Below are 24,054 nucleotides of genomic sequence, written 5' to 3' on the forward strand. Positions count from 1 at the left end.
CCAAATGTGCTTTTTCATACCTCAGGCAACTCTATTTGTGGCGTACGTGCAGAAACGGCTTCTTTCTCATCACTCTCCCATACAGCTTCTATTTGTGCAAAGTGCGCTGTATAGTTGACCGATGCACAGTGACACCATCTGCAGCAAGATGATGCTGCAGCTCTTTGGAGGTGGTCTGTGGATTGTCCTTGACTGTTCTCACCATTCTTCTTCTCTGCCTTTCTGATATTTTTCTTGGCCTGCCACTTCTGGGCTTAACAAGAACTGTCCCTGTGGTCTTCCATTTCCTTACTATGTTCCTCACAGTGGAAACTGACAGGTTAAATCTCTGAGACAACTTTTTGTATCCTTCCCCTGAACAACTATGTTGAACAATCTTTGTTTTCAGATCATTTGAGAGTTGTTTTGAGTAGCCCATGATGCCACTCTTCAGAGGAGATTCAAATAGGAGATCAACTTGCAATTGGCCACCTTAAATACCTTTTCTTATGATTGGATACATCTGGCTATGAAATTCAAAGCTCACTGAGGTTACAAAACCAATTTTGTGCTTCAGTAAGTCAGTAAAAAGTAGTTAGGGGAATTCAAATCAATAAAATGATAAGGGTGCCCATACTTTTGCACCGGTCAAATTTTGGTTTAATGCATATTGCACATTTTCTGTTAGTACAATAAACCTCATTTCAATCCTGAAATATTACTGTGTCCATCAGTTATTAGATATATCAAACTGAAATGGCTGTTGCAAACACCAAAATATTTAGAACAAAAAATGATTAAGATTAATAGGGGTGCCCAAACTTTTTCATAGGACTGTATCTCTCTGGACCAGACATTGCCACTCTGTTGGCCAGAGTTCCAGATTGTTTAGCGGCTTTAGCCTCCTTTCTCTCTTCCCGCTTTCTCAAACTCAACATGGAAACAACGGAGTTCATTATCTTCATCATCATCACCATCCCGCACAGCCCCTCTACCTGACCCATCTATCAAAGTTAATGGAACCACTCTCACCCCTGTCCCACGGGTCCAATGTCTTAGGATAACCCTGGACTCTGACCTATCCTTCAAATTGCACGTTCAAACCCTCAACACTTCCTGCCATCTCCAACTCAAGAACATCCATCAAATCTGCTCCTTCCTCACTCTTGAAACTACTAAGACGCTCATCTATGCCCTCATAATCTCCCGCTTAGATTACTGCAACACTCTCCTCCATGGACTCTCAGGTAACACCCTCGCCCCCCTCCAGTACACCCTAAACTGCGCTGCTCGCTTAATTCACCTCACCCCCGGTTCGTCACCAGCGGCTCCCCTCTGCCTCCCCTCCATATATCTCCAACCTAATCTCACGCCAACTGCCCACACGTAACCTCAGCTCCTCCAAAGACCTCCTACTCCGCTCTACTCTCATCCGCTCCTCACACAACCGTCTCCAAGATTTCTCTTGTGCATCCCCCATACTCTGGAACTCCTTACCAAGACACATAAGACTGACCCCCACAATCACAGGCTTCAAGAGGGCCCTGAAGACTCACCTATTCAGGAAGGCCTACAACCTCCATTAACACTACTGCCACCACACCACCATCTGAACAGACACTCCCCTCACCTTCTGTCTCTTCCCCCTTCCCCCATAGATTGTAAGCCCTCGTGGGCAGGGCCCTCTATCCCACTGTGCCAGTCGGTCATTATTAGTATTATATCTACCTGTACATTTTGTGTACTGTATGTGAACCCTCAAATGTAAAGCAGCATGGAATTAATGGTTCTATATAAATAAACAATAATAATAATAATTTTCCTGAGCTAAATGAAAGCGTAACAAGTATACCACTTTCTTTACTAAATTTCCTATTTCGTTTCTTTCAGTAATATGATCATGAGGTTGAAGAGTGTAATGGATGTGGATTGTAGAAGCATATTGTATACTGTACAGCCTGCCGGATAGCACCTTAAACACACTTGATATGCGCTCTCCACTTCAGCGTGTCACTCTGCATGACTGATATTCAATTTCAACCAAAGTCTTGGAGATTAAAACTGCTCAACTCACATCAGTTGACTTACTTAAAAGATAGTGAACAGTGAAGCATGGCCTCTTTCACGGGCTGCAGAGCCACGGATGGGATCCTGACATGCACTACACTTCTGACATTGATATCTTCTGGCTGGAGTGGCTTCCATAGATCCAACTGTTGCAAAATAATAATAATAAATCACACATCATGCAGTTTATGAACGGAACAGGGCGCACAGTGAGTGATGTCTAGGAATTATGTTCATTAGTATTCAGCGTGTAGAAGGACAAAGTGAGATTTACTGCCCAACATGTCTGCATGTCTAATTGTCTTCCCTCCACATTAATTACTCCATGTCTGTAATTCAGTAGGAAGGTGAATACGGAATATTGGCCTCTAATCAAAGGCTCTGCAGTAGAACAGTTTAGGTGGTCCATCTACAAATGGGAATTCACTGGGTTTTATCCTGGTTTCATAGTACTAAATATGGACTTCATAATTTATGTGTTCACCATCACTATGTTATTAACCAGGGATCTGCCCCATGTCCCTTCATTGAGTCAAAGTACTGTAAAGAAATATAATGCATCATCAAAACCATAATAGATACATCCCTATATTACCTCAATCTATTCAAATAATTTCATTTCATATTTTTGCAGTCATCTTTACATTATTCATTACTGAATTACTATGAAACAATCCTATTTTATTCCATTGTCCTATTTGGGTCCCTGCAATGCAGTTGTGCCTTGTGTTACGCACAACATGGTAGTCGAAAAATTGTTAGTGAGTAGAGATGAGCGAGTAGTATTCGATCGAGTAGGTATTCGAAATATTCATACTCGATCAAATACTACTAGCTATTCGCAGTACATATTCGATTCAGAACCAGCGTTGATTTGCCAAATGCTATACACTGTATAGCATTCGGCCAATCAACGCTAGTTCTGCAGCAGGCTCGTCCTTGCTAGGAGCAGGCAGCTTGCTGTTACGAGGGAGATGCCTTTTTCTCATAGGAATGAATTGACCAGCGTTATTTGGCCAGTGTACAGCATTCAGCCAATCAACACTGGTTCTGCCGGAAGCTCGTCTGTGAGGAGGCGGAGTCTAAGATCGGACCACAGCAGTCTCCATTGTGGTCTGATCTTAGACTCCGCCTCATCACAGACGAGCCTCCGGCAGAACCAGCGTTGATTGGCCGAATGCTGTACACTGGCCAATCAACGCTGGTCAATGCATTCCTATGACAAAAAAGTCAGCTCCCTCGTAACGGCAAGCTCCCAGCTCTCCTGATTAGCAAGGACGAGCCTTCTGCAGAACCAGCGTTGATTTGCCGCAGGCTCGTCTTTGCTAGTCAGCTTGCGGTTACGAGGAAGCTTACTTTTTATCAGCACAACTGCAAGCGCTGTGCAGTTATAGTGCACAGACCCCATAGACTATAATGGGGTCCGTGCGCTTTAACTGCACAGCACTCCTCCTAAACACTCTCCTCCTGCTACTCGTGGACTTGGTGACTCTCCTTTAGTTGAATAGTGGTTTCCCCTGAAACAAGCATTTTTTCCCATAGACTATAATGGGATTCGATATTCGATCGAGTAGTCGAATATTGAGGCTCTACTCGAAACGAATCTCGAATATTTCACTGTTCGCTCATCTCTATTAGTGAGCAAACACACTTAGGCACATTTATGATCAACGCGAGTCTTCATAACCCCAGTCTTCTATACACACCTCTCACAATTCTTGACAGTGATGGTTACAGGTGCTAAGACATTTAATCACCCTTAGTGTAGGTTCGGGGTCATCTGTGGGTCTCTTTGGCTTATGGGCCAGATGGAAGCTGCAGTCTCACTAGTGATATCAGTGCTTATGGGCCCCCTAAGGCTCCTGGGCCCCTGTGCTAATGCACCTTCTGCACCCCCTCAAGTTACGCCCCCTGTCTGTGTGTCCTACAATGGAAATCCCCACTTCAAATAAGAACATAGAAGGAGGGACAATAGGGTTTATGGTACTGATTGTCATGGGTATTGTGACTGTCATGAAGGCAGTGTGACTATCATGGGGACCTTGTAACTTGCCTAAAGGGTATTGTGGCTGTTATTGAACAATTGTACTAATGTTGTAATGTGAAGGCTGTAGGGGTAATTGTGACTGGCATAAGAGGTAGTAAGGTTGTTGTCAGGATAGAGTCCTATAGACCCAGCTGGGCAGTATATATTTTATTAATAGTCTATGGGACACTAAAACCGTTTGCCTATACCATGGGTAGGCAACCTTTGGCACTCCAGTTTTTGTAAAACTACAACTCCCAGCATGCATATTTGCTATGCTATTCTTGGAACTCCCATGGAAGTGAATGGAGCATGTTGGGAGTTGTAATTTCAGTACTGTGCCAAAGGTTGCTGACCCCTAACCTATAAGATATACAGTATGTATGCTTGTTTGAAGCCTCAAAAATCCACTATTCTTATATATTTATATATTTCAGCATAAATGTTCAACATAATACTAAGATTAACTATTAAATATTATTCGTATTACTATATTATAATAATAATTATTATTATATTACAATTTTATTACTATTAAACATTAACTATTGTAATACTGGACACATTCTGTAAATGTACATCGATTCTGCTAATAAGATGTGACATATGGACTGTAACTGGATGTCATACCAACCTGTGAAGAGCTACATATATTCTGCAAGCATAAAACTTGGTCCTTGTTCTGAGGAATAATTTTTAAAACTTGGTCCCTAAATGAAAAGAGAGAAAAATGGTTAGTACAGAGGAAATATATTCATCTCCATGTAGGTAATGACAATTCACATGGAAAGCTGTCGTAACATGAAAGAAGTTTAATGATACCGTTTTTAAGCCAGCGCCTAAATAAGAAGTGTATAGGAGCTCCTCCCCCGCCAAAGCTGATGATAATGAATCCTTTATGAATACATTCATGCCCTGCTCATTTAATAACTGTAACGACCTTGAAAATTTCTGTACGGTTCCTTTTCATCTCTCTTACATCTTAAATTCTCAGCCGTGGTAATCTCTGCTAGAATTGATTTTTATTTTCAAAAAGATCGGCGTACTTAACCCTCTAAGGGAACAATTAATGTGCTTAATACAGCACTAAAGTTTAGCGCTAAATCTCAGGCCTATTCCAGGGAGAATACAGTTTACATGGTCGCTCCAATTTAGAGGTTTTATAGCATTTGTAGGCAGAATGGATTCAAAATATCTGCTTACTGAACTAAAGGGCATGGATTTTCTGTATACAGTTCTCTACTAGCATGTAAAGGAGCATGGAGCAAAATTAAAAGAACTTTTACAATCCTTACTATATATAAAGAATTCCGCCATATTAAAAAGTGTGCACAACTAAAAGTGAAATGTGTTTGCAAATATAAATAAACATTTTGCAGAGTTTTAGAAAGATTTTTTCTAACCATCTTAGGGCAGGTTCACACCTGTGCCTGGTCTCTGCTTTAGCCAATATGGCGGGTTTCCGTCTTCTGCCCCGAGAAACTGGACAGGGGACAGAAACCTGGCAGTCAGTTTTCAAACCCATTCACTTGAATGGGTTTTCAAAGTGACAGCCCATGTGCTTCTGCCTCTCAGTTTTTTTTTAACTGGACACAAAGTTGGATATGCAGGACATTGTGTCCGGTAAAAAAAAAAACGGTTTAGCCGCGGAGAGGCAGAAGACGCTCACAGGCGGTCACTTTGCAAACCCATTCAAGTGAATGGGTTTGAAAACTGACTGCCAGGTTTCTGTCCCCTGTCCAGTTTCTCGAGGCAGAAGATGGAAACCCACCGGATTGGCTAAAGTGGAGACCGTGACGGAGGTGTGAACCCGCCCTAAGTGGTGACAGTCTGTTTCCTTGATAAGCTGCCATTGGTATGAAGATGACTGCAGGAACTTTCTATGGTCTGGCACTTGCCAGCCATGATTTCCTTATTATGGCCTACTTCTGTGTTCCTGGACAAGAAGATAACTAGGCCACAATAAGGAAATCATGACTGAGTTTCTGACCATAGAAAGTTCCTGTATTCATGATCTTATCCAATGGCAACCAATCAAGAAAAAAAAAAACAAAACCTGTCACCACTAAGATGGTTAGAGAAAGTCTTCAAAACTCAAAATCTGTTTTATTAGATGATAGACCCGGAGACCATTGTTAGGCCTGTGGCTACCATGGCAGTCCCTTCAGTTTGGCTGAAAGAGTCTCCTTCCACTGTGGCAACACAGATTGGCGTTATCTCTGACCAGCTGCAGCAGGTTCCCTGCTATATTTAGTCCTTAACACTTTATGCCATACATAGAGAGAAGGGGTTGTCAGGGTAAAAATGGACAACCCATTTAAGTTTTAAATAGGCCGGGGGCAGTGAAAAAAATAAAGAAAAATCATACTCACCTTTCCACGGTACTCCAGTGCCACCTTGCACGGTCTGGTCTTCTCACTCCCATGCTGACGAGTTGCGGAAGTCCCAGCCACACATGACCACTGAGGCCAATCAGCAGCCTCAGCAAAGAGCATGTGATGTCACTTCCTGTGCCATCACGGGTCTCTTCCTGAGGCCGCTAATTGACCTCTTTAAGGATCGGCACCATTCTTAAACCCGAAACCCAACTGTAGCACCTACAAAGATAACTCCAATAGCAGGTGTTTAAACCATAAGATGCTGCAGTGATTTGTGGTATTCAAGTGACTGTGTGGCCCCCTCCCTGCCTCCCCTGTGCTGTAATTGGGGAGGGGGGGGGGAGGCTGAGGTGTTGCTACGGCAGCTCAGGACCAGATCAAGGCTATCTTTACTTGTCTATCAGGTCCTGCCCGAGGTCATCTGCTGGCTGTCAGAATAACACTGCCTACATTAGTTCGTCAGTATATTCTATCAGGAATCAGAAAATTTTATGATCTAGTCCCCCAATGAAACTAAAAAATAAAGTTAAAAAAAAAAAAATACATAAAAAAAAAATAAGCACAAAATACAGTTATGACCATATTCATGATTGTGTAATCAAATAACAAGCAATCTAAAAATACATGTTTAGCATTTGTAATGACCAGAAATATATAGTATTATTCAACTTCAAGGGGTGTATGCTGTGAATATATAGCTAAAATATGCACAAAAAATAAAACTAAAAAGTGATCACTCGTCACACAAAAAACAATCCCTCAGTCATCTCCATAGATGGAAAAATAAAAAAAGTACCAGTATTAAATGTTCATATAGTGCAAAATGCACCTGGATATCCATCATGGGGCACAAACTGCCCCTCGTTCATAGTTGATATACCCTTATTGCAAAAAAAAAAATAAAATAAATAACACACTGAGATATAAATGTCATATTTCTGCAGAACTAGGCATGTAGTTATGTCTCCGGCAGCTTGTGAATGCAAATCATTACAGGTGTGGTCTGACTAGACACTGGCTATTGCCACAAGAGGGTTTCCTCACTGTCCTATAAAAAGGCTCTGAGAGGCAACGTTTGGGTAGTGTACCTGATTTTCGACTACTAGACATGCTCTGGGAGGTATTTTTCCCAGTTGTATTTATGGGTCCATTACTTATCTTTCAGTGGTAAGAGTGTTTGGCTGAATATACCACCTCAGCATATTGCTGATACAGTTGGTGGGATTATTATTGGTAGACCTTTGCAGATTGGCTATTATATTACAGTATGTGCACTACGGTTGGTATAACGTGTAGGCATTCTATCCAATTTTATGCATATTATATACTATATACTATCTCGTATGCACTTCTTGCACCTATGCATGAACTAGTAACATATTTATTTGTAATGCACATCGCACTTTATAATGCTGTATCATAGATGTATAAATATCTTTAAGTATTTTTTTGATTTGTTCACATGGTGATGCCATCATATTGATGGAACAAATATAAAATCCAGCATGCCCAAAAACCAGTTGAATAAGATAAAATATAACTTTTACTTCATATTGGTTAAAAAGACAAAAAAATTTTCATCTTACAACATGGATCCAGAGAAGACAAAAACAGATGGCCTACGCGTTTCGAGACCTAGTTCATGGTCTCTTAGTCATGGCATGACTAAGAGACCATGAACTAGGTCTCGAAACGCGTAGGCCATCTGTTTTTGTCTTCTCTGGATCCATGTTGTAAGATGAAATTTTTTTTGTCTTTTTAACCAATATGAAGTAAAAGTTATATTTTATCTTATTCAACTGGTTTTTGGGCATGCTGGATTTTATATTTGTTCCATCATTGCAATTCACCTTTCAGTCAAAGGTTTCCGTGCAGCCCTTGCCACTATAATACACCATTCCTAGTTGATTTCGCAAGGTTGAGCGTGGTTTTTTCTGGACTTTATGCCATCATATTGCCTGACTTGGTTTTCATACAATTTTAACTTTTTTCCTTGTGTGATTAACAAAATATTGAATTATTATGGAATACAAGTGTGGTTATGTTTTATTTTATAATTTGACTCTTCCTGGTAGATACCATATTGTATTTAGTAATGAATCCAGGTTCTTTTTGGGATAGGAGGCTGGTTGGGTACTGGTGTATATAGCCAGTCAGTCACCAGTAGACACTAACAACTCAGCAATATGTATAGGGCATCATGCAGCCATGAGTTTTCTTACATGGTAGGGCTTCTAGCTGCCATTTTCCAGCAGGATAAGGAACAAGGGTTTCCCAGAGATTTGTTGCTTGGCTTGTCTGGTCGCCTTATAAATCATCAGCACTTATGGGACCAGCTGGGCTTCAGCCTGAGAGTGTGCAGGGTCTACCGGCCAAGCTACAACATCGGTAGACAAATGTGTCTCCCAATACCACATGCCCAACCATATCTTATCTTGTACAGCGGTGGCTCAACAGGGTACTATGGCCTTCTTTCAACAGTTTTCCTCAATATAAGTATCCTCTGGCTGTAATATTGTAATCCCTTACGTAGCTCACCATTATGCGTAGAGTGAGTTATTATTCTCGGTGAGTTATTTTTTGTAATTGATAGAAGTATCTCAAGTGTGAAGGTGTTAATATAGATTTGGATATGTTTTCTTTCATTACCATTTGTAAGACCTCTGCTTGATGTCAGTGAATGGGTACATTCTTGCTTGTTGCTCTTCTTCACATCTCTTTCACTATACTACTCTTCATAACATTTTGTCCTTCTGTATATCACTACTACTATTATCTGGCTTCCTTCCAAAGCAAACAAAATGCTTTCTTTTTTTGGCTTCCTTTCAGCTGCCATTTTTTAGCTATTCTTCGCTTGCAATATGTAAACTTATTTAAGGGGGTTGCGCCATTACAGACACTTATTCCCTATTTACAGGGTAGGAGATAAGTGTCAGATTGCTGGGAATCTGTTTCCTATGAATGAAGCACCGATGTGCTGGCATGACTGTTGAAGTGAATGGAGCGCGGCCATGTAAGAGCACGAGCGCTTCATTCACAGCGAGGCTTCATAGGAACGTTGGGGACCCATTCTCCTTGCTGGATCCTAAGTAATTGGACCTCTAGCAATATGTCATTTATTCGCTATCCTTTGAATAGGGACTTTATGGGAAAAATTACTTTGCACAACCCCTTTGATCCTTTTGAAACTCAATGTATGATAAATTCATCCGATTCACTTAGACCTAACTCTTTCTATGCTGAGAAGTCAAGGGGGCGGTACTTATACTAACAATATATTTTATTTACATAGGGCCAATATTGGGTTACCAAATCTATGTTTAGTGTTCTGACCCGGTTTGCAATGTTGTGCAGCGCTGTAAAGTATGTGACGCTACATACATAGCTACATAGTTACTGAGGCTGAAAAACAAGCAAGGTCCAAAGTTCAACCCATTATTAATTCTAAATGTGTGATGTTGATGCAGAGGACAACCAAACATAACCCTGGAGAGCCGCTGCTAAATTAACCTCAAAGGGGGAATGTCTACATATAGCCAGCTAAACCCGGGAATGTGTACGCGTATACATATAGAAACGTGCAGTCACTATTTCAGAGTTGCTCACTTGGAGGGAAATGTATTTTTCTATGGACAACTAAATTATTCGCACATTAGGGTTAATTATTGAAGATCTTTATAAGTTTAGCAATGGCCGATGCTTCTCACAAATCCCAGCAATAATGATTGACATGCACTCACATAGTTCAGCTGCCAGAAGAGCAATCTGCCAAGGACACGCATGTACAATGTAGTGACATAGCTATGGGATAGATTTATGGTGCCATTGAAGTAGGTAAACTCATACAAGCGCTGGTCTGGAAATTGTTATCCAGATATAAAATTAAACAATATTTATTAACTAGCACAATACAGAATGAATGTACCTACAAAACTGGAACTACAATCCTATCGTGTATAAGCACTAATAATGCAGAACTACAATGTGTAATGAAATGCAACAATGATTTGTATCCAGTAGAAAAAAAAAGGCAATTCTTACCCATCATAGTTTATCTTCATGCCCAGCACCTGCGGGATCAGAATTCCCAGAACACCAGCGTTCCACAGGATTAGATACATCTTCTTGAAGCTGCATACAGACACAAGTCGGTTAACAGACTGTACACCGCTGCTTACTGACTGGACTTTAGAAGAGTGATCACTTGCTCTGTATACTTACAGCAGAGATATTAACCCACACCTATCCGAGGCTGAGAATCTGGGATTCTCCCAAAATCCTCCCTGAAGGCCAAATCAGTTTAATCCCAGTTCTGCTGTAGCATCAGACAGGCTGGCATTCTGAGTACAATATGTCATTGTCCTTGTTTAATTTAACTAGCATTGTCTAGATCCTTAATAGGAGTGATCATTTGGTGTGATGACAGAGGAGCTCTGCTCTTCCTCAAAACACAACCATCAGCCCCGGATTTAAGAGCAAGCGATTTATCCACTTACATAGAAACATATATTAGCTGCAACATAAAATGAAGATATACCACCTATAAACAGTATGTGTTGTTCTCTAGTATGGAAAACCTAAATTCTGTATGACTGTATTCTCATCAGAGATAAGAGCCAGCATTAGATATCCAGCACCCTCGACAAACAGTTGATCTTGTTGGCGAAGCCTTGTAGAATTGCATGGCTTCCCCATTCTGGTCCTTAGCAAAAGTCCCCCATTTAGGGTTTCCATAGACAGGGATTGTCATTTTGAAACAATTGTAGGGCCCATTTTAGACCCCAAATATCTAAAACATAATGGTGTTTTCGATGCCAGTCTTCATATCCCCTGTGTTGGTGGAGGGGCACCTTATTTATGCCTTCTCACATATTAGGCTGAGCATGTGCCTGCACTGAAATCTGCCCCATTGCCATAGATTTTAGGCATCAGTTCCGCCAGTAAACTTTTGTAACTTATCATAAATCTGGCCTCCTTCACCATCACAATTCCCCATTTCAGGAAGGTGGTGAGGGTAGCATAAAACAGAAAAACATTGCAATTTTTTGTCAAAACCCAACAAGAAAAAAAATGTGCAACTCTTCATGCCCTGTACCCCAAAAGACTGGTGCAGAAGACCTGAATCTCCCCCAATGTTTTTATTAGATATCATAAGGGACTTAATTTCCCATGCTAGCATATGCCGCCAGGTTCCTCTCGTAAATAAAGGTGATCACAGTCTATGAAACACCAGGGATCATCTTAAAGGGAGGCTATCAGTAGTTTTCAGCCCTATTAGACCGGTGATATTTCAATCCATCTTGTGCCATTGGACAATGTTGAAAGAGGATTTAGTATTCATCACGATTGTACTATTTTATTTACATATAAACTATGTTTTTGGACATATAAGTTCACCTCATACACGTTGAAATGCAGAAGATACAGCTTCAGGGTGGAAAGGTGCTGAAAATCATAAGTCTAACAAAGAGGTTAAAATATGCTTGGCATCCTATTAAAACCCTGTTATGGCACACACAGCTCACCCTTCAAAGGCTGCCCACAATTGGCAGAAGTCCCACAACAACTGCGCCTTTTATCAGCTGAGACATGAGCTGGAATATTCTGGCCAAACATCTTACACCAGTTGTATTGTTTTAGAATGATATGCTTCCAATTCACGTCATGTTACGTATATTTTATCTATAAAGCACATGAAACTGAGATCTATAATATATATTTATAATTGATCTGAAGTGTATAATTGATCTTGCTGAGTAAGCATTTTCTTACGGTAAGTTACGGTAATCATTTCATTAAATTCTGGTTATAGCTTACATTAGCTGGTTACTTCTGATTGTAGGCTACGATAACTAGCTACATAAGTAGTAAGGCTAAAGGGCCAAATATATAGATGATCCACCCTAAGGATAAATCACCAACATCAGATTGGTTGCTGTCATCTAATATCCAGCATCCCCACCAGTCATCAGCAGTTGAAACACAAAGAATGGACAGGAAGGAGATAGCGGTGTTCTCTGTGTAATGGCCAAACCAGGTACCACAGATCAACTGCAGTGACTCAGTTTAGGCACTTGAGGATAGCTGATCGGTGGGGGTGCCAGGATAGCCATAAGCTTTGCTGTCACCAGTAGAAAAAGTCTTACAAATTTATAAAATTAAAATAAATAACAGACAAGAACAATTGCTAATCGCTCACTCAACTCAACTACAAGTGGTTTCTCTATATTCAACACAAAATGTCAATTCAGTCTTAGAATTATTCAACCTTTTGATGATAAGTGTCTTCAATACTTAGTAGAGCACCATTTTTCTGTTGTCTTTCTACAAATGTAGTACATAACCAGAAACCAGCTTCTGGCAGTATTTCTCATAGGCAATGACCTCCAGTTCACTGATATTCTTGGGTTTGTGTGCAACTGGCCTCCTTCAAATCCCACCAAAGATTTTCTATGAGTCAGGCAACTGTGATGGCCACTCTACAATCCTCTAGGACTTGACCTTTTGTGAAACCATATTAGACTTTAAGATGCTTGAGATCATTGTCCTGATAGAAGCCCCAAAGATGCCCAAGCTTTAGCTTCTTCACAGAAGGTATGATGTTTTCTCCTATGATTTTCCTGATACTTCCCTCTACACATTGCAGGTTTCCAGTGCCAAAAGATCAAAGCAGACCCAGGGTATTCCCTAGCCACCCCCATGCATCATTGTAGGCATTGTGTTCTTCCTTCTTCCTCCTCCAGACCATAATCCCCAAAAGTTACAGCTTTGTTTCATACATCCCCAGATAAGAATCACTTCTGTGGCTTATTCATATGGTTTTGAGCATATTGAAACTTTTGGGTCAGTAGAGGTGCGTGTATTGAATTTGGGTATGAAGACTTGAAACATCAATGCCTGCTGCCTGTACCTGCTGCCTCCAATCTGATGGCAAATAGTGATAGCTTCATCTTTCTGTGCAGATAATCTAGCTGGTGTTTCTTTAACACTGAACTAGAAAACTTCAACTAAATTTCTAGGAACAATCAGCGTATACAATTTCTCTTTTACCACTGTATGGGCATAGCGTTATTTCTAACATGAAATTAAATGTCAAAGTCAGCAAATGCCCAACCAGTATGTCATGTCTGAAAGCACACTATAACTAATGAAACCTGTGATAACAAAAACCATAAAATAAGGGGGAAATGCTCCATTAATTTAACCTTCCTTGGTGGTAAAAAGGACTAGAGAAGTCAATGTCACCAACTGATATGTTAGGGGAGCTAAAAGGGGCTACTCACAAAGTGCACATATACTGTATACTCTATATAGCTTTTCTGCACACACAGAATGCATATACACACAAACAGTTGTTCTGCACAAATAATATACATACATATACATAATATATAGACAGCTCTGCTGCATACACAGTATGGACTCAGTAAAGAACTCACAGTAAAGAACTCTATTGTATACAGCCAAGCCATCAGATACCATCGCATATGCTCTAACCCTGCAGACAGAGAAGAACACCTCGGAGTCCTCAGAGACACATTCTTGAGGCAGGGTTACCATCCAAGAACGATTGATAACCAAATCACCAGAGCCACCAGAATACCAAGATCGGAGTTATTAAGATACAATACCAAACAGGAGAACAACCGAGTGCCCCTAGTTGTCACTTATAACCCCCACCTGGAGACGCTGAGAGGTATCACACGCAAATTACATCCACTACTGCAAAAAGACAACCGTCTAACATCCATATTTCCGGACCCCCCTCTCCTGTGCTATAGACAGCCACCAAACCTCAGGAATATGGTGGTCAGTAGCTCATTACCATCCCCAACCAACGCAGGAACATTTCCATGTGGAAATAAGAGGTGCAAAACCTGCCCCCACATACTGACCACCGACAGGATAGAGATACCTAACTCGAACAAGGAATATAACATTCCAGGTACCTTCACCTGCAGCACATCCAATGTAGTGTATTTAATTATGTGTACCAAATGCTCCACTGAAAATCTGTATGTTGGAGAGACCGGACAGCAGCTTAGACTGCGCATGAACTCACATCGCCATACTATTAAAGAACAAAGATCTGACCTTCCCGTATCAAAACATTTTTGCAGGGGGGACCACAACATTACCAATGACATGAAAATTCTGATTTTGAGAGGGAATTTTAGATCTAAGAGAGAAAGGCGCATACATGAATATAAATTCATGACACTGTTTCAGACACTAGAGTGTGGGCTTAATGCATCACAGGGGTTCATGTCTTTTTACAGTAGCGTGTGATCTGATAAGGACCTGTAAGTGTTTACATTGTCTCCACCAATTACCACATTGTCTCTAGCAAATGCCTCCACCAATTGCTTACATTGTCTCACCAACTACTAACAACCCCCCCCCTCCCCTCCTAAAATCTAACACCCTTTGTGCCTGCTCTGTGTATATATATATGCATCCTTCAAAAATGTTTTTAAATTTGCTTTGACAAAGGAGCCTTTGCGCTTCGAAACGTTAGCCATTTGTCATCATTATGAGTTAGCCATTAAAAAGGTATCAACTACTGAAGATCACCAAGTTTTCGTGTTTTTTTTTATATTTCCAACCCACTGGCTAACACGGTACGACAACGAACATTTTCCGCATACACAGTAAGCAGACACATACAGCTCTGCTCCATACTCTGACATGTTAGGAGATAGGAATGGCGTCTATCAGTGTCAGATCTGCTGATGAGTAACCCTTGAAGGAAAGAGACTCTTTTGCAGCACCAAGAATATGGAGGAATTATCCATGGTCCAAACAAGGGGTACTTTATTCCCAAGATAACACATTTTGGAGAATTACCCACTTGGCAAAAACAAAAAGTGTTATCTTAAAAATAACATGCAATGTGTTTGGACCTTCAGCATATATACTGGCTTTCAGCTTGATCATCCATCCTCTTGGAATTACAAAAGAGGCCGTTTTATACCCAAGACTTGACCATGATGACCACATCTTCTAGAGTATGATCCTACCTTTGCAGGTTTAGATTAACTGAAAAGAGGCCATTTGTATACCAAGCTTACCATAGTGTTGTGCTTATATAGATCACAACCAGTCTAGGTGAGCGCCCAAATAACAAGAGAATAAGGGGACATCTGTAAGAATTTTTGGCTTGGGCTATACTACTCTATGAGCGTGTCATCTCTCTAGTTTACTCTATACATAGAATAGCATGTCAGGTCAGACTGAAAGTTAGAAACAGGATTAGCTAAAGCACACATGGAGGACAGTGACTGTAATAACCATGGGCAGGTCTTAGGGTTGGTGAGCACATGCATATGACTGGGCAGACAATGGCAGACCACAACTATACTAAGACACAACATTGTACAATTGTCTTGTTGGTAAAGGGAGGTGTAGAGATCTAGTATATAGGGGACAGATACCTCAGCACATGGGTCCAATTGTTAATATTGTAGTATCCCGTTATTTTCCAACCTTGAAATATTTTGACATTAACACGTCAAAATATAAGACCGATGGAGGGGTGGGGGGCAGGGATTTCCACCAACTCAGTGCACCCATTTGGCACTGAAAACATCTCAGTCAGTTACCTCTGCTACTTGACATTGCCGTGTACTGAACATGGAAAATCACTGATTTCAAAAGAGTGAATTCCAGGAATGCTTTTACTCGTGTACTATGACAGCTGCTTGGAGAATGGGGGCCCAGCCTTCGATTGTCACATCTCTTTTGTTGTTAGTTGCAGAGAAACTATACAAGAACCTCCAGAGGAGCTGCAATGTTACCACAATGAGGGTGTGCAAAGAGGGGTCAGATCCTTATGTCTTGTGGTGGCAAAACTACGCACCATAATGGGATTTGACCTTTACTTAGGCTCCTCTTCTATATAAACCACTGGTTAATTCTTCACATGGTCTGTAGAGCTCACATTCCTAGTGGAACTATAGTATATGTTTATGGGTCATAAAAGCTGCATATTTGCAGAAGCTTAACTGGTTTAGAACAGAGTTCATCAACCCCCAGTATTGGAGCTGACGTCGGCACCCCAGGCAGTGCTGCTGCAGGTGGCAATTGCTCTCTAATGGACCATGGAAGTACAAGTGGTGTGGAGGATGCACTACAGTGTTGGCCAAAAGTATTGGCACCCCTGCAATTCTGTCAGATAATACTCATTTTCTTCCAGAAAATGATTGCAATCACAAATTCTTTGGTATTATTATCTTCATTTAATTTGTATTCAATGGAAAACCACAATAAGAATTGTTAAAAAGCTAAATTGGATATAATTCCACAGTAAACATAAAAAAGGGGGTGGACAAAAGTATTGGCACTGTTTGAAAAATCATGTGATGCTTCTCTAATTTGTGTAATTAACAGCACCTGTTACTTACCTGAGGCACCTAACAGGTGGTGGCAATAACTAAATCACACTTGCAAACAGTTGAAATGGATTAAAGTTGACTCAACCTCTGTCCTATGTTCTTGTGTGTACCACATTGAGCATGGAGAAAAGAAAGAAGACCAAAGAACTGTCTGAGGACTTAAAAAGCAAAATTGTGAGGAAGCATGAGCAATCTCAAGGCTACAAGTCCATCTCCAAAGACCTGAATGTTCCTGTGTCTACTCTGCGCAGTGTCATCAAGAAGTTTAAAGCCCATGGCACTGTGGTTAACCTCCCTAGATATGGACGGAAAAGAAAAATTGACAAGAGATTTCAACGCAAGATTGTGCGGATGGTGGATAAAGGACCTCGACTAACATCCAAACAAGTTCAAGCTGCCCTGCAGTCCGAGGGTACAACAATGTCAACCCGTACTATCTGTCGGCATCTGAATGAAAAGGGACTGTATGGTAGGAGACCCAGGAAGACCCCACTTCTTACCCAGAGACATAAAAAAGCCAGGCTGGAGTTTGCCAAAAGTTACCTGAGAAAGCCAAAAATGTTTTGGAAGAATGTTCTCTGGTCAGATGAGACAAAAGTAGAGCTTTTTTGGAAAAGGCATCAACATAGAGTTTACAGGGAAAAAAAGAGGCCTTCAAAGAAAAGAACACAGTCCCTACAGTCAGACATGGCGGAGGTTCCCTGATGTTTTGGGGTTGCTTTGCTGCCTCTGGCACTGGACTGCTTGACCGTGTGCATGGCATTATGAAGTCTGAAGACTACCAAGAAATTTGCAGCATAATGTAGGGCCCAGTGTGAGAAAGCTGGGTCTCCCTCAGAGGTCATGGGTCTTCCAGCAGGACAATGACCCAAAACACACTTCAGGTCAGCACTAGAAAATGGTTTGAGAGAAAGCACTGGAGACTTGTAAAGTGGCCAGCAATGAGTCCAGACCTGAATCCCATAGAACACCTGTGGAGAGATCTCAAAATGGCAGTCTGGATAAGGCACCCTTCACATCTCAGGGACCTGGAACAGTTTGCCAAAGAAGAATGGTCTAAAATTCCATCAGAGCATTGTAAGAAACTCATTGATGGTTACCGGAAGCGGTTGTTCGCAGTTATTTTGTCTAAAGGTTGTGCTTCCAAGTATTAGGCTGAGGGTGCCAATACTTTTGTCTGGCCCATTTTTGGAGTTTTGTGTAAAATGATCAATGATTTGACTTTTTTTTTTTTCATTTTCCTTTGTGATTTTTCATTGCAAGCAAAATAAATGAAGAGTTTGTGATTGCAATCATTTTCTGGAAGACACTGAGTATTATCTGACAGAATTGCAGGTGCCAATACTTTTGGCCAACACTGTAGGTGGACCATGAGGCATGATGTCTTAGAGCCTGGGTCAGAGGGCAGCAACTACCTGTTCAAGGTATAATATGGCAGCCCAAACATGTCTTCATTCATTTCAATAAATCTCAAAAAATTTGTTTGGAATTCCTCAACAATAAGGCTAGGCTGTGTGAAGCGCATCCTCTGCCCCCCTACCCAGAAAGCAGGCTTACTGCACACTACTCATAGCCCTATGTTCACCCGAAATTCATATCCATCAAAGAAGGATCATCAGTGCTAAAAAATGTCAAGGACAAGGATCACGCCAAAATGTAAGCTTAATCTGCTAACTGATTGGTTGCCGTTACGGATTGCGGTATATGACCTTCATGTAGGGGTCGATATCCGAACAATTATTGTATGGCACACTGACTGCTTCATTTTTATACAAAATCTTTGTGGACCACTGTTTAAAAATAAAGCCAATTCTATAGATGGACCTATATGAAGGGAAGGACTGTGTTTGACCTCCATGTACTGGAAAAATGTTTCAATTGACTATAATTTCAGAAAACAGCTGCAAAAACCACACGAGAACTGCAATGTGGAAACACTGACTTAGCTTTGCCCTCACCAGACCCATCCTAGTCCTTCAAATAACCAAGTCTAGCTGAGCATTGGATACAGTTTGCATGAATATTATTAGTAATATTCCTTTCACTACGTATATAGAACTATTCTTTATACATTGCTGACATACTGTCAGTATAGTTCTACCCTGAATGTAGACATCTATGTAAAGCATCACTGGAGACAGTCTTTATCGTAATATACAATCTACCCTTGATAAATGTTATGCTGTTGTGTTTTTCTGCCTGAACTTGAACTTAAGACCTTTGTGCTTCAGCGCCTCTGTGTTTGCTCTCCGTCTGCTCAGTACGGTTGTGCTGAGCTTCATCAATCTTCAATACTGCATACAACCCTGTTCTGCAGACTAGAGCTTTCTGGTGCACTTAGTGTTATGACAATGTGTCCATCCTAGTAACATGGTTTGTTTGTATGGCTTCCAAAAAATGTCATTCATCCAGTTCAGGCTCTTCTCAAACACTGCAGGTCCTCTCTAGATTTCTTTATTTGCTTATTGACATGTGTCCATGATATGTTCCCCTTAAGAATTCATATTTTGGATCACTGGATATTATAATAATATACACCATTTATTTATTATTTTATTAAACTTTAACTTAAGAGTATGGAACAAGGGGGAGGGGGGGGGGATACCAACTCCGAGACAGGGTCATAATACAGTCCAAAGTTTCTGTGTTTTGTTTATGCCACATAATAAAGTTACTACTCTTAAGACTTGCCAACAAGATAGACTATCTCAAGATCATTGTAGAACGTAGAGTATCCTTTTAGAGATAAATTAAGCAACACGTGAAAAGGCAATTCTTGAAGATGAGAAGTCGGAAACAGGCAAAACTGCCAAGTATAAGTATCCAGGTGACCCTGACGTGTGCCAAATTATGATGACTACATGACTGGGTCATGGCATCTCCAAAAGAGCAGGTCTTGCCGTGTGTTTCTGGTATGCACTGTAACTAGTGCGGCTCGCTACGTGGGGTCTTACATAGGTCATCAGTATCAGATTGGAAAGGTTTGACCGCCACCCATCAGCTGTTCTATTAACAGAATTATACAGAGCTCTTAGGCCCAGTTCACATATGTGCTTGGGTTTCCATTCAGGATGTCCAGTTGGGGACCTCCCGAACGGAAACCTAATCCGCATAAAGAAGTGGTTACCTGAGGAAACCCGTGGACCCCATAGACTATAATGGGGTCCGCAAAGGTTCCACTGAATTTCTGCACAAAAAATGCTTTCTTGCAACGCGTTTCTCTCCACATCAATCATGTGGAGAGGGGAACAGAGTGGCCCGAACGCAAATGTGAACCGAGCCTTAACCTCTACAAAAGTGGTGTGAGACAGAATAACTAATGAATAGAGATGAGCGAGTAGTGCTCGATCGAGTAGGTATTCGATCAAATACTACGGTATTCTAAATACTCGTACTCGATCGTGTACCACTCGTTGTTCGAATGTAAAAGTTCGATGCAGAACCAGCATTGATTGGCCGAATGCTATACAGTTGGCAAATCAATGCTGGTTCTTCTCCTACCTTTAGAAGTCTTCTCCGTGCAGCTTCCCCGCGGCGTCTTCCGGCTCTTCATTCACTCTGCCAGGCATCGGGCCTGGGCAGAGCTGACTGCACATGTCCGCTTGTAGTGCGGGCATGCGCAGTTGGCTCTGCCCAGGCCCGATGCCTGGCAGAGTGAATGAAGAGCCAGAAGATGCCGCGGGGACGCTGCACGGAGAAGACTGCACGGAGGATCCAGCCCGACCCTCACTCGTGGACTTGGTAGGTATAATTTGATCGATTGTTGCCTACCCCTGAAACGAGCATTTTCCCCCCATAGACTATAATAGGGTTCGATATTCAATTCGAGTAGTCGAATATTGATGGGCTACTCGAAACGAATATCGAACCTCGGACATTTTACTGTTCGCTCATCTCTACTAATGAATCAGCAGTCAGGGTTCAGCAAAAATTATCCCACTTTTTCACCCTGTTGAAAGGTGTTGTATGTTTTATGATGTTAAAAAAAGGATATCAAACAGGGTGGAGCGCCAGGATCCCAAGCGTGTAGCATCCTGTTTCTGTAGAATTGTATAGTACAAAATATTGATGTGTGTCCCGTCGTAAAAGCAGAAAAAACTTCCTAAGGAAAATAATCGGAGGACACTTTTAATCATGACGGAAGCCCATTATAAACCTACAAAGCCATTAATGAACCCATTGACGACAAAAAATGAAATGGCTGTTTGAAAAATGATGTAAAGGTAATGTGAACGGGATCGATTTATGTATGAATAGGAGGAAAGCTAGTCCATATGGTCCAATATCACAGAAGAGGTTATGTAGCATAAACTGCTGAAAAAGATAAAGTATTATTCCTATCACTAACTTGCTGCAGAGTTGGGAATTACTGCTCCGAAGTCTTGACCCCCTAGGGCAGGACTTCTGGGAACAGCTGAGTAGTGCTGCCCTACGTTGTTCCCATAATTCCCATATTGGAGAATGGAAGCTACAATAATTACATCGCACATTTAGCTTTCTTACTTTTGTAACTGTGAAGTTGTAGAAAAAGTGTAATTCAGCAGTGCTACACTTTTTCGATAGCACCTATTCTCCTTTGTGAGAGTTAGGTCCTATTCACATTTGCATTTGGGTTTCTGTTTGGGAGTCCACTTGGGGACACATTATCTATACACATTAAAAAGCAGTTACCTGGGAAACTAAGACTATAATGGGGTCTGTGTGGTTTCTGCTTGGTGTTCACATGAAACATGCAAAAGAAAAGTCCTGCAAGCAGTAATTTTCTCTCCACATGTTTCATGCAGAAACTGAGTCTATGGGGTCTGCGGATTTCCTTTAGGTAACCACTTTTGATGCATATAGGTTTCCATTCGAGGGGTCCCCAAACGGATACCCGAACGCAGATGTCAACCAGGCCTTTACAGGAACAGCATTGAGGAAGCATTATTTGGCTGTTCGCCTAAAGTTCCTCCTTAAGGGTTCGGATAGGGATCAGTTATTCCCATCTCTCACAACCTGCTGTGTATGGGACTGTATAGCTGCAGGCTAGTCGGAATAACTTTGCTGCTAGCCACGATTCTATCCTGCGAGCACCAACAATGAACATGGGTAACCAAGAAGTTACACTAGAAGTAGTTTTGTGTGGTCACAAATGTTACATTGTGTTACATATCTAGACAGAAGGAAATGTTCCAAATACAGCACAAGCAGGTCTGAGAATTTCTATAGGATTCACCATCAAAAAAAGTGATTAGATGAATTAAACAATGAGACATATAGATGTAGCAGAGTTCACACGAACGTCTGCAATTGCTAAATTGTAAACTACATTGTTATTCTGTAGTATATGAAAAATGTTTTTAATGACTTTTCATTGGTTTTTGTAACATTGCAGAAGTTTAACCAATTGCAGACATTCGGGTTAACTCTGCTAGATCTGTAAGTCTAATATGGAGTGAAGAAATGGACCTAATAGAAATCCAAACATGTTCTTCATGTCCATTGGCCCGCATGCTGTGCACCATGTTTGTTACATGTTTTAGATACTTGTCTTGTTTGACAAGAGGGCGTGGCTTAGCCATTTGGGATAGGGTAGTAACATAAGATATGACAATTTCCATGTCCCCTTTTTTCTGAGAATCCACAGCCAGTCTAGCCAGTTGTACTATTTGAGCCCAAATTAGATGTGCCAAATTTACACCAATGCAGTAAGTCTGGGGTAATATGTGTAGTAATGTGTTGTAAAACTTCATTTAGAACTGCCAGCCTTAATGTTACTATATTAGGATATATGAAATGAGACATCATAGGCTCCTTAACATCCAAGGCATAGAAATTTAGAGAAAACACATTTTTTCAATATGCAGATTGAATTCTATTACAATTGGTATTGTACCAAGATTGTTTTCTGCCCTATAGAGCTTTGTAAACACAGGGAAATCAAATGGCCAAATGCTTTATAGAGGCATACGATGTCCTTGTAGTGCTCCGTACAGAACCATAACAGAATTATTTTACCCTTTAGAATTAATAGCTCTCTAATATGCCATCTGATGGATCATGGAAGAATACAGAATTAAATGGAAGCTAGTTCTGTATGCTTCATGTATGACATTGGAGGTATAAGGATGTACAGTAGGGCCCTAAAGAACTTTAGAAGTGCCTTGTTATAGCCGTGTGTAGCACAGACATTGCACAGAGCTGTAATACAATCATATAGATGATCCTTAGTAACAGTCAGAGAGAAGTAATGTAACATAAGCATAGAAGAGAACGGCTATAAACTACAGTAAAGAGTCTATTATAGAAAGTCGCTCACTAGACTGAATAAGTAAGGCGCAAACAAAGAGACAATGAGGTTCAGAATATATTCCAGTAACCAAGGGGTTAAGAGGGACACAGATCCCAGATGTTTACCTGCTAAAGCTTTCCCCTCTTTTCCTCTTCAATCTGTTCTATGCTGGGAGAGAAATGGCCAGAGCCAGCTGCCCACAATCTTGTGTGCTTGGCTCCATTTTAATACACTGGTTACCCACGATGCTCGGGGAGCTGATGTCAGCGCATCAGCAGGGTCCCTGGAGCGTGTCTGAACGGAGCCCATTATAGTGACGATTTGAAGACAGGTTTTTAAAAACAATAGTGACAGAATTAAACAAATGAATGGCGCGCATGGCTAGGTCTTTAGCTGTTCTTTTCCAAACAAAAGAAAATGCACATATGGAGAAAGGCACGCTTTAATTAATCCGATGATCCCTTATTAAAGCTGCAGTCCCACTTACTACAGCGACATACATTGTAGCTGCCTTGCAGGAGAACAGAGTGCACTGGTACATGAACTGCCGTACAGCACTGCTTACAAGATGGATGGTACTAACAAAGGTGGAAAAAATACTCTGTAATATATGAAATAGAGACATTCAGACCCGCATATTATTGTCTTAGGATTCTCAGACAGATATTGTTTTTGTGAATCTCTTCTTTCTCTATTAATATTATTAAATTTTAACTTATATAATGTTGCTAGAGACAAACATTTTTGTTCTACTCTTCCAAATTTGTTCTGAAACATGTTATATGATATTTAAAATCCATACAGCCAAATATCAATGTGTAGCTACATCTATCTATCTATCTATCTATCTATCTATCTATCTATCTATCTATCTATCTATCATAAATAAATATATATATATATATATATATATATATATATATATATATATATATATAT

The 24,054-nt window shown here is 40.8% G+C and overlaps 1 protein-coding gene across 1 annotated transcript in view; it reads right to left on the reverse strand.

Annotated features, from left to right (window-relative positions):
* Positions 1 to 24,054, reverse strand: part of CPO (carboxypeptidase O) — a 152,578-nt gene that overhangs the window by 41,266 nt on the left and 87,258 nt on the right. The window contains exons 2-4 of the mRNA XM_075284339.1: positions 10,492 to 10,581; positions 4,707 to 4,782; positions 2,068 to 2,192 (exon numbers count right to left, since the gene is read on the reverse strand). Of these exons, the coding sequence (XP_075140440.1) occupies positions 2,068 to 2,192; positions 4,707 to 4,782; positions 10,492 to 10,571 (281 nt within the window). The 5' untranslated portion in view covers positions 10,572 to 10,581. The remainder of the gene's footprint in view (positions 1 to 2,067; positions 2,193 to 4,706; positions 4,783 to 10,491; positions 10,582 to 24,054) is intronic.

This window comes from Leptodactylus fuscus, chromosome 8 (assembly GCF_031893055.1).
Source record: "Leptodactylus fuscus isolate aLepFus1 chromosome 8, aLepFus1.hap2, whole genome shotgun sequence".
Classification (NCBI taxonomy): Eukaryota; Metazoa; Chordata; class Amphibia; order Anura; family Leptodactylidae; genus Leptodactylus; species Leptodactylus fuscus.